General features: G+C 39.7%; 2 protein-coding genes across 2 annotated transcripts; both read right to left on the bottom strand.

Annotated features, from left to right (window-relative positions):
- Nucleotides 1-43: 43 nt before the first annotated feature.
- Nucleotides 44-6,811, bottom strand: LOC116295484 (uncharacterized). The gene is made up of 10 exons (XM_031703305.2): nt 6,121-6,811; nt 4,728-4,950; nt 3,260-3,477; nt 3,036-3,173; nt 2,772-2,953; nt 2,595-2,706; nt 1,846-1,887; nt 699-866; nt 430-600; nt 44-166 (listed from the first exon to the last, which is right to left on the bottom strand). Exons 1-10 carry the CDS (start codon nt 6,578-6,580, stop codon nt 102-104), a joined length of 1,779 nt encoding a protein of 592 aa, XP_031559165.1. The 5' UTR covers nt 6,581-6,811; the 3' UTR covers nt 44-101.
- A 2,712-nt stretch (nt 6,812-9,523) lies between these two features.
- LOC116295463 (QRFP-like peptide receptor) lies at nt 9,524-10,578 on the bottom strand. The gene has a single exon (XM_031703275.2). The coding sequence runs from the start codon at nt 10,571-10,573 to the stop codon at nt 9,524-9,526; it is 1,050 nt and encodes a 349-aa protein (XP_031559135.1). The 5' UTR covers nt 10,574-10,578.
- Nucleotides 10,579-10,595: the final 17 nt, after the last annotated feature.

The raw sequence follows: 10,595 nt of genomic DNA, 5'->3' as shown, positions 1-10,595 counted from the left end.
ATCTTTATCCTGACTTGTATAAAGTAGATAAGGTTTTTTACAAGAGATGGTTTGTATATTCTGTTGATCACTGTCATGTTACTGTATTTTCCTGTGAATCTTTATCCTGACTTGTATAAAGTAGATAAGGATTTGACGACCCAGCGACCAATACCACCACCACCTCCTGTAAATACAAACATTAGTACAGATCGCCATACACTAAGGGAGAGGTAGAGGGGACATGTAGAGCAGGATAGGAGGTGGTACCTTCGTGTGCACTGCCATTTAAAAAAGAAACACGTTGATCGAAATGCTTTACATACCATGAATGGCTTCCCATCAAGAATATTGAGTAACAGGATTTTTTTAACAAACATTTCACCTTTTAGTTCATATAGGTTTAGACATTTGTATAAAAAATAATTTCATAATTAATATAGAACTTACCTCCACCCGTACCAAGAGCGCATTCTCTAGGCGTCCCTCCTTCCACACGAATCTTTCCAGAAACAGTACCAGACAATTCCTTAGTAAAAATAACAACACTACCCCCCGCACCACTACCCCCTGGGGCAGCACGATGAGTAACATCACTTGGAGCGCATTCACCACGTGATCCTGTGGAATAAAATGAACGAGAACTTCGAACCATGTGAGATAATAATTACACGTTATAACTGATTCACGTAATAACTATATGTAACATTATAACTTACCCTGTGCTTCTATCGATCCATTCAACGTCAGCTGGTCCAAAAAGAGTAGTACCAGGCCACCACCGTTACCTCCTTTCCCACCAATAAACCCATATCCATTACCACCTCCCCCTCCCCCACCGTAGCTAAGATGAGTGTAGAAATCCACGTTACCATACTGAAATCCACCTTGACAAAAAAAAGTAGTTTAGAATAAATGCTTAAGTTGACTACCCTTGTCTTTTTTACCCTCTCTTCCTCTCTTTCTCTTTCTCGCTCCTCTTTTCTTTTCGCGTACATCAAAATTTCTTCATTACTCATTGTTCATTGTTTTTTTCGTAACAAAGACAGTTTGTTGCGTGTGTGGATTGATAATACATGCATCATTCAATATGCAATAATTCAACGTAGCAGCGCAGCAAAACGTGCTCTATTTCCACCGTCGAACAGTTAGTCGTTAAACGAGGAATGTTAACATACTTTTTAGGTGTACTACTGAGAAACATTTTGCATGCCCCTTTGTTGGTAGTTGCCTATTTAACCCTGAATCTTATATTTCCTCCTTATTTGCTTATAGTTTAGTACGCCGTACCAGTCAATGCTTGACGGAATATTTTTTGGTTTAACGGCATCGTCGCCGAAGCATACATTTACACCATGGCCTTAGGGCAAGCAGTAGTCCCCTTCACAGTTCCCGGCGCCATCTTGAAAGGTAGCCGTGCCTTTGCATCGAAGCGAGACGAACTGTGAGCTTGCAATGATAGAGATCTGAATAATTGTCCAAGGTGATAAATAAGGTCTCTATCATTGCAAGCTCACCGTTCATGCATTCTTTTACGGACCTCGTTAGGCTCTATATGTTTTACTTTATTCGCCCGTAGTTTGGTTCAGTTTTTAAAAAAAACACCAAGTACACCCCCCCCCCCCCCCACACCCCCAATAATTTTGCCTCTATAATTTGACTTAATCGTTTGCTATTTAAAATATCAATAGCAAATTTAACAAATATGCTATAAATGCCCCTCAAAATACTAGAAATCACTCTTCCGAGCAAGGATCTCAGTTTAAAACGTTTTCAGTGTTCCCGCCTTCGGCGGTCGTTAAACGCCCCCCCCCCCAAATCAAATTACTCTCCGCGGTCTCTGTGGTTGACGTCAAGGTACTTTACCTCCACCTCCTCCACTACCATAGTTTAAGCCTGGAGAATTGCCTGTAAAGAAAAAAGGGTGAAAATTAAAAAAACCACCGAGGTGACGTCGAATCTTGAAACGAATGTCAAGTCATTTACCACTTGAAAAGTATCTACCAAATATGACTGATTAGCTGAGGTTCAACCTCGGCAGCGGTTGGTGGCAATGACGATGCATGTTGTTTTCAGCTAAAGAAATATGATTTCCTGTTTCTACTTCTGGCCAGAATTCTGTAATTTTGTGGTCATTAAAGCAATGAAGATTGCTACTTGTTACTACCCTCAAGAACATTGGTTCTGAGTCAATCAAGCCGTCGAGGGAAGCATGGGACATTAATTGTGTAATAGACCATTTTCGAATTAGTAAAAATTAGTGTTTTCCTTAATCGCAGACTCATTCCGCTCAGGATTAGCCTCGTATCAGTGTCAAGTTACTCACAAGTAAAGAATTTCAACAATACAAGGACCTTGACTGGAATGCATGTATATTCAAAATAACTGTCACACGAAATAACTCTCTACAACAGAGGCTAAGCTAACTCTATACAACAGATAATTCGAAATTGGAGTATTATTATTGGATGACACAATAACCTTTGAGAAAAAGTTACGGCCATTTGCAAAATTTTATTTGTGTAACTCGTCGTCAGTAACGTTAGACCTGCACTCATCCTGTATGCGTGTGACACTGATGATTATGAGGGTTTGTTTGATCTTTGATTTCTTACCTCCTATTCCTCCCCGTACAGAATTTCCTGCATTCCCTCCAGTGGAACCACCAATTCCTCCATTTCGACCAGGGCATTCAGAAGATCCGCCACCTCCTGCATAGGCTTGAATCTAAAACCCAGAATCTACCAGTAAAAATTGATATCGGTTTAAACAAACTGACGATGGCCACTCACCAATGTTGATGCAATCCCACCAGCACCACCAGCAGATTTATAACAACCGGTTCCTCCACCCCCTCCACCGCCTCCTGAAAAATGACCAGCTCCTCCTCCACCGCCCGCTCCATCGTCAGGGTTATTGCTCGAGTCTCCCCCTCCTCCTCCAGCATTTAACCCCCCTGGTCCTGTTGTTGTGACTGAAAAAAATGGTCATGAGTTAAAACATCGTACAGTTTGGCATTTCCCGACTATTGATAAGCGAATAGCATAGATACAAACCTTCCCCTGAACCTCCTCCATGGTCTCCTGTTTGACCAGCATCTCCACCTTTACCGTATGTGGATGATAAACATACGAATGTTTCCCCTCCGAATCCACCGCCACCAGAACTGTTTCCTCCCGCACCGCCATGGAAACCTTAACATAAAGTAATTAAACAAATCAAGCTGCTCTCTTATTACTTGATTGATGACGGGATTATTGATAGAGGCTGTTAACCATACCTTTCCCATTGACTTGTATCTTGGATGTGCTGTCTATTGTTAACTTGGTTGCTCTCAGAGCTAGGATACCACCCACTGCTCCAGACCGAGCACGACAAGTCACTTGACAGGACTGGGTCAGAGAGACGTGGTCAAAGAATGGCAGTCGTTGAGCGATTAGTTCACATGGAGAACCGGAGAGTGTGATGTTGATCGGTGTTAGCAGCGTTACGGCGCATCTAAAAATTTGGGATAGTAAAGGAGAAAATTTGTGCCTTTCCCTTAAAAAAATCATTCGTGACATAGCTATATAAAAGAGTACGTACAGCAAGAAATAGAGCAGTTTTCGCATGACTGTGAAAAGCACAGTGTCGTAAGCGTGATTGGTCTGACAGTGCCGTGACCTTGGCGTGACCGTGTCTGCGCCGTGTTCATGCCGTGTTCGACACTGGTAAAAAACGCACTGCGCACGCTCGGAGATGGCGTAGCGTAACTAAGGGCAACTTATATTTTTGATGCAGGTGTTTTGATTGTTTTACAAAATCGCAAAACTTAAGGTCGTCCTTCTCGCAATAGCAAGATAATTTCGATTGTGATACACAGCTGATTTATACAAAAACCTTTTGTTTATACAAAGCAAAAATAATCTTTGAAAATGCCGCCACTCGCGGCCCGACGTCGACATCCAGCATGGCTAATTTGCAGATAATCACATGGTCGGATTCTATGTAAAGAAATCCAAAAATATCTGTAAAATTCCAAAACGAATATTTAAAAAATAGCCCTGTCGGTTAAAATAAAACCTACCTTTAGATGAGATCAATTGTTATTAGTATTGTCCGCCATTTTGTTTTTTCTCCCAACGCATGCGCAGTGCGTTTTTCACCAGTGTCGCCATGTTCAGGGTATTTGATTGGATGGAGAATAAATTCTCGCGCAAAGTGATTGGTCTGGCGTACCCCTTGCCGTGTTATGACCGTGTTCGTGCCGTGAGCTTTTCACAGTCATACGAAAACTGTTCTAATTGTTTTTGTAACACAAAAGAATATAATGAATAATGGATTCAAAATTTATTAATCTCTGCAATCAGCACAAATCGACAAACGAGCGTGCGCGCTAAGTTCACCTAGAGGCGAACTTACAACAGCATAAGACGTAAATTGTAGTCAATGAGCGCATCGGATTTATTATATTCACTTGTGTAAAAATACTAAGATCTATTATAAAATTTGACGTGATTAGATTGGGTGCTTGCTTGCTTAAACAGACAAATAGATAGTTTATCAAACAAGGAAAATGTCGACGATCAACGAGTAGGTGGATAGCGTTGAAAATGCGTACCGTATGCTTCGAAAATTATCGGGGAAAAATAACGAGCACAAATTGATTTTTTTGCTTGTTTGTTTTAGCATCTAGCATAAAGGGATCCCAACCGTCAAGATTAGTGCCGCTACTCGCTTCATGAAAAGTAGATATATGTTTTTCTTACCCTGTGTTCTCTTTGACCTTGACGATTTGGTATTTACCATAATCACCCAGGCTATCATTTCTTGCTCGACTAACGAACAAAAGAAGTTCTTCTGTGTTTGTAACATTATCGGGGTTACAACCCGAGAGATTGAGGCTAGTAGGGCCTAGGATTGTAGCCTGCCACGCGGTCATATTCGTCTGACAGAGGTCTAGAACCTGATTGGAGCAACTGACGTTTTCTCCTGATAAACATCAAAACAAAATGAGAATGCATTACTAGTTTTGTACGTTTGTTCTATCAAGTTAGCACGAAAGAGAACACGGATGGCACGAAGGGAATAAGATACGGGAAGAAATCGGTCCGAGGCTTTGCGAGTTAAAAGTATTGCCATTCTACGTCCTACGCAGAGCGCAGACGTTCCTAGTATACTGTATGTCACGCAACGTTTTCCTCCCCACGAACGCCTGCTTACTAGAGCAGAGCATTCCTTTCCAATTGTTATCATGAGCCAATCGAAGTTGAAATCGGCTTATTGCTTGTTAAGGAGCTGAACCAATCAAAAACCTCGATAAAAAATTTCGCGCCAACTTAGGAAACTAGATAATGAAATGGTTTAATGTATGCTTGGCCGGTAATACATTATACGGTTAAACTCCGTTTCAACGATGACCACTGAACGACGGAGTCCGAGAAGCCTTGAAGGTCTAACCATTTGCAGATGTAATTACGAAGGCAGCATATTTAGTTATTTTAAGACCCTGAGTGTTGGTCCGGCCGAGGCTTAAACCACGACCTCCCGCACAACAGACCGACACTCTTACCAACTGAGCTAACCGGGTGGCAGATAAAATCGTAGCAAATCATTAAAACTAATTAAATTACAAAGTGAGTTGAATATAAATAAATGTTACCCCGGCTTTACGACAACAAAATATCTCATTTTTGATAAAATGCCAATAACTCTCGAGATCTTCTTACACAATTCGTGCACATATTGTTTCCAATCTTAAGCTATAATCAATTATTAGACCTAAATATTTTACTTTTTTTTTCTAGTTTGATAAAATCAACCAAATCCCTACAGATACAAACAGGACTATAGAGAAACAGCTAAATATCATAAGCACTGAATTAATTTTCTCTATAGAATTTTCTGTTAGCTCAACACCGGCACGTACAGTGCATCTGTTCTGAACATAACTCCAGCGAAAACACGGCTTTTTGGTATTTAATTTACGGGATTAAAACTTTATAACAAGTTCGAAACCGAATTAGCACACGTACGGTGCACCTGTTCTGAATAACGCTCCAGCAAAAACACGGCGTTTTAGTTTTTGATTTATGTGAGTAAAACTAAGGACTACAAGTTAATTTGTTAATATAGCGGCCTACAAGTGTATATGAAAATTACCTTTTAGAATAGCCTCGCAAGTTTTTCCAGTGTAATGTTTGCTGCATTGACAATGAAAGGTTCCGTTGTTGGGGTACGGAATACACTTGGCACCGTTACGGCAAGGATTGTCGTGGACACAAATGTCGTACTGCCGTACCAACATATCCATGTAAAAGAAGCTGTCACTTGGAATAAAATCACTTAGAAACCAAAGTTTTGTCTTTTTGTTCAATTCGCAGGTACTGGTTGTAGTAAAGTGGTTGATACTGTAGCAGGCAGGATGTTCAGTGCAGAGAACTGTACAACGTTCAAACGTAACATCATGAACTGTGTTCAGGACATGGTTAACAAGACGATATCCGCGTACTGCATTAACGGTTTGACATTCTTGACTGAAAGTTAGTTTGACAATTGTTCCAAACAGAAAAGCTATACATACGGTAGTTGAACCGGGAAATCCAAGGTTGGTTTGCTTCATGTTTCTGCTCCTGTATCAAGTACGATAAGCCGATCGTTTAATTGCTTTTTCACGTTTAAGAAAACTGAAATAAATGTTTAATAAGTTTTCGGCGACTGAAGATCATATTAAGGTACTTGGACTTGCCAAAGTGGCTGTCAGTTGGCCCAATATTTGTTCAAATAATTGTATTCAATATATTCTAGAACTGTCTTGAAAATGAAATATTCATAAAACTGAGAAAATTACATGATTTGCTTGTTAATACAAATAAAGGACTGCATTAACAGTTTGACATTCTTGGCTGGAAGTAAGTTTGACAATTGTTCCAAACATAATTCAAAGACTAAACATGCGGTAGTTGAACCAGGAAACTAGGGTTGGTCTTCATGTTTTGACTCGTTTACTAGTTTTTTTTGTAAGAAAACTGAAAAAAAAAAGAATAAATTTTCTTCGGAAGATCACAACACTATGAGAGAATGATTTGTTTCTAATTACAAAGTGACTTGGATATGTACGGCGCGTTTTTCTTATAAAAATTCAATTCAACATTTGTTTTTCAATATGTTCTTTTTTGCCAGTTGGCTTTTGTTTTTTTTTTTCGCACCACCTTTGGGTGTTGACATTCGTTTTTCGTGTTGACATTCGTTTTTTATGTTGACATTTGTTTTGTCCACATTCGTTTTGCGAGAGACTGGACTAGCGAGATTGCTCAATCTCGAGCCCAGTCTGCGATGGGCTTGATCATTCCAAGTTTACGACCTTGTGAAGTCGAAAGGTGGCTCTTCAGGAGAACAATTCTACTCTGCATGTAAAAGTGCAAAACTCTTCTAGAAGAAGTCGTAACAGAACTTCAAGCATCAACAACTCGGCTTCCGGCAAATCTAACCCAAAGAGTCCATTAAAGCTGCCTGTAGCAGTGTAGAGCGAGCACAGAAAGCTGTTCGCATTAACACACGTGGACCTGACGCTCGCTACAAACCTTTCAGTCAAGGAGTTCGAGGTTCACAGCCGGAGCAATTCAAGCCAAAGAAAAAGGCAACCTGGACAAGAAATTCTATTTGACTGGGGAGCAAAGATGATATTTTCCTCCCCTAACTCGTCACAAAATGTGCACGAACTCAAAAAGGCAGGCTTAGGGGAAAGGAAGACCACTTTAGAGCTCGATTGGGGCTCGAGATCGTGATTTCATATACCCTGTTCCAGAGCGAGTGCGATTTTATATACCCTGTTCTAGAGTAGAATCGCTGAAAACCATACCCTGTACCCCATACGACCACCTAACAGGCCACCATTTCTTCTGCTTCCGAGAAAGAACCCAAATTAAACAAAGAGAAAGATGGTGTATTAATTTTATTAAACGTATTAAAGCATGGAAAAGATCATTTTCTGGTTACGAATTCTACTTATGTTTGCTCGGAGCACTTCAGAAAAGAAGATATTCAAAAGACTGTAACAGGACGCTGGGAATTAGTGAAATGTTTAAGCTTTCACCGTGCTTAATTGTAGATTTCACATGTCATGCCATCGAAATAAACAATTTAGATTTGTCAAAAGCTTGATTTTATCTCTGTATTTTCATCTTGTTTCCAGTATAATAACCTTACATAATGAATCAAAGAAGCCTTTTTAGAAATTTTTTCTTAAGAAAACCTGTTTGCCAACTATATAAAGGTGAAGTATAAGAGGTTTGTTTTTACATTTTAATACTTAAGTGAACACTATTTTGTTATCAAACGTTTTTACTTTCCACCCTTTTTACATTTCCTTCAAAAAGAACTGATAAGATTTTAGCTTTTTATATTTTATTTTCTTCGTGTGGACACAACAAGGTATAACAAGGTATGTGTACACAGCTGGAAGAAGTTTAACTCTGGTAACTTTCTGAGGTCGGATGATTATCCAAGCGCTGATATTCGTCTCAAAGTGGAATCGTATTTGAATTCGCTTTGATATTGTGATGCATTCCTTATTCCATCTTCAAGGGTGTTTTGTACTTGATTCTGGAATTACCTCGCGCATTAATATAGCGAAAACCTTCAAGACTAAGTCAGCTTTCAATCCACCTGTTGACTCAGAATAGCACATTAAAATGTCTTTCAGATCGTTCACTTTTAAGCTCTGGATGTCGGCCAGCGTCTCGATTCTGTTATTTTTATGAAAAAGGACCATACCACGGGTCAACTACAGCCTCGACCTGATGTAGCGCAATATAATTATTCAAAATGGCGTCGGTAACTGTAAAATGGAGTATTGTCAAGTGGAAAAGAGTTCCTAGATAAACATACAATGTTGAAGGGCAAACAAGAGAATTTTGTTCCTTAGGAAAATCCTCAAACATGAAATCGTCCTTGTTTTACGGGGGAAGCACTCAATAGCCAGTGGCCCTGGCCTCGTTCTATGATCGAATTGGAATTTAGGTTGATTTTTGGTTTTGTTTTTTTTTTTTTTTTTTTTTTTGTAGAGGGAGGAAAACCGGAAAACCTGTAAAAAACCGTCAAATTACACGAGAGAACCAACAAGCAACTCTACTCTTATAAGACACTGAGCCTGGGAATCGAACCCATGTCCTACTGATGAGAGAAGAGCGCTGTCACCGCTGTGACGTCATGCCGCCTGCATGTGTTTCCCTTACTAGCTGTGTCGTGAAACTACTCTGTCGGTGTTATGAAACATTTTCTTTATGGCTTACTTTTTATCCAATAAGCCTTTTCATAGTTTAAGAATCGATTCCACTGCGCATGCGATTTTATCCCGAATTTCTCACCTTCTTTTGTCTAAACCTTCTTTTGTTCTTAATTAAACAAAATATGAGAAATTCGGGATAAAATCGCATGCGCAGTGGAATCGATTCTTAAACTATGAAAAGGCTTATTAGTTGCAAAACAATGTTAGAAACGCTTGAACGAAAACATCAAGTTTTATAAATAAATGACAAACCTTTTTGAATATAGCACAACGATGTTATTTCACATGAAAGTTTTGAATAATATTCTTAACTGATTTTCTAAAGCTTGAGTCATTGAAAGCATAAATAACAGGGTTCATTATTGAACTGGTGTAGCACAACGATTCCAAGACAGGACGTCTTGGAAAAGAATGAATGAAATCTTCCTCTGTTAGGTTATACGCATGAAGCAGATCAAAAACTAATATAGGACCCCAGCTACACAGAAAACTAAGTACGACTATTATTAACATTTTTACAGCCTTCATCCTGGACCTAGCGAAGTGCGATGAGATTTTCGTCCTTCTTGCTTTCTTGGAAAGAAAAAAGAAAATCCTTGCATATGAATATCCCATTATAAACAGAGGTGCAACGAAGACAAGAGTAAAGTATGTAGTGATAGAGACTTGGCCATCCAGTGTCCCTATACCCAGCGCTACGCATGTCTTTCGTTCAGGATTCACGTCGAAAGTTGTCATGCTAATGTTGGATGAATTGGAGAAGCTTTCGCCAGGATAGGGGATGAATTTCTCGACTGCTCGTCTGGTGGAGTTAGGGCCGTGTGGTTGAAACCAAAACCTGCGGCGTACATCCCTGGTTTCTGCGCTGACGAGGAACGAGACGGAAACTGCTGCAGAATATACCAAAATACTTCCGATTACAACCGCTTTTCTGGGTTTAAAATATAGACTTTTTAGAGGATGAATGATGTGAACATAACGATCCACTGCTATTCCAGACAAGAGAGTAAAAACACATGCACAACAGGTATATTGAATAAAGGTCAAACATTTGCAGTGAAAGAGAGGCGTCCATTTTCTTGCTCTTATGACTACTGTGTAAAGTCCAACCACTCTCAGCACAAGATCACTCGCAGACAAATACATAATCAGGAACGTTGATAAACTTTTGTGTTGCTTGTTAGAAGTGAAGAGCACAAGCAAAACAACACAATTGGCCAGAATTCCAAAGACGATTAAAGCGCAGTCGATCGAAAAAAGAACTTTAAAATATACGTCTACATTTCTTTCGTAGTCTTTCACCTCAACAATGGTGTTTTGGTCCATTGGGTTTAAAAAGCATCGAGTC

Source organism: Actinia tenebrosa, unplaced genomic scaffold (assembly GCF_029948245.1).
Source record: "Actinia tenebrosa isolate PJP-AT-01 unplaced genomic scaffold, QUT_ActTen_1.0 PGA_scaffold11__36_contigs__length_13525064, whole genome shotgun sequence".
Taxonomy (NCBI): domain Eukaryota; kingdom Metazoa; phylum Cnidaria; class Anthozoa; order Actiniaria; family Actiniidae; genus Actinia; species Actinia tenebrosa.
This window is presented reverse-complemented; position numbering and strand designations above follow the sequence as displayed.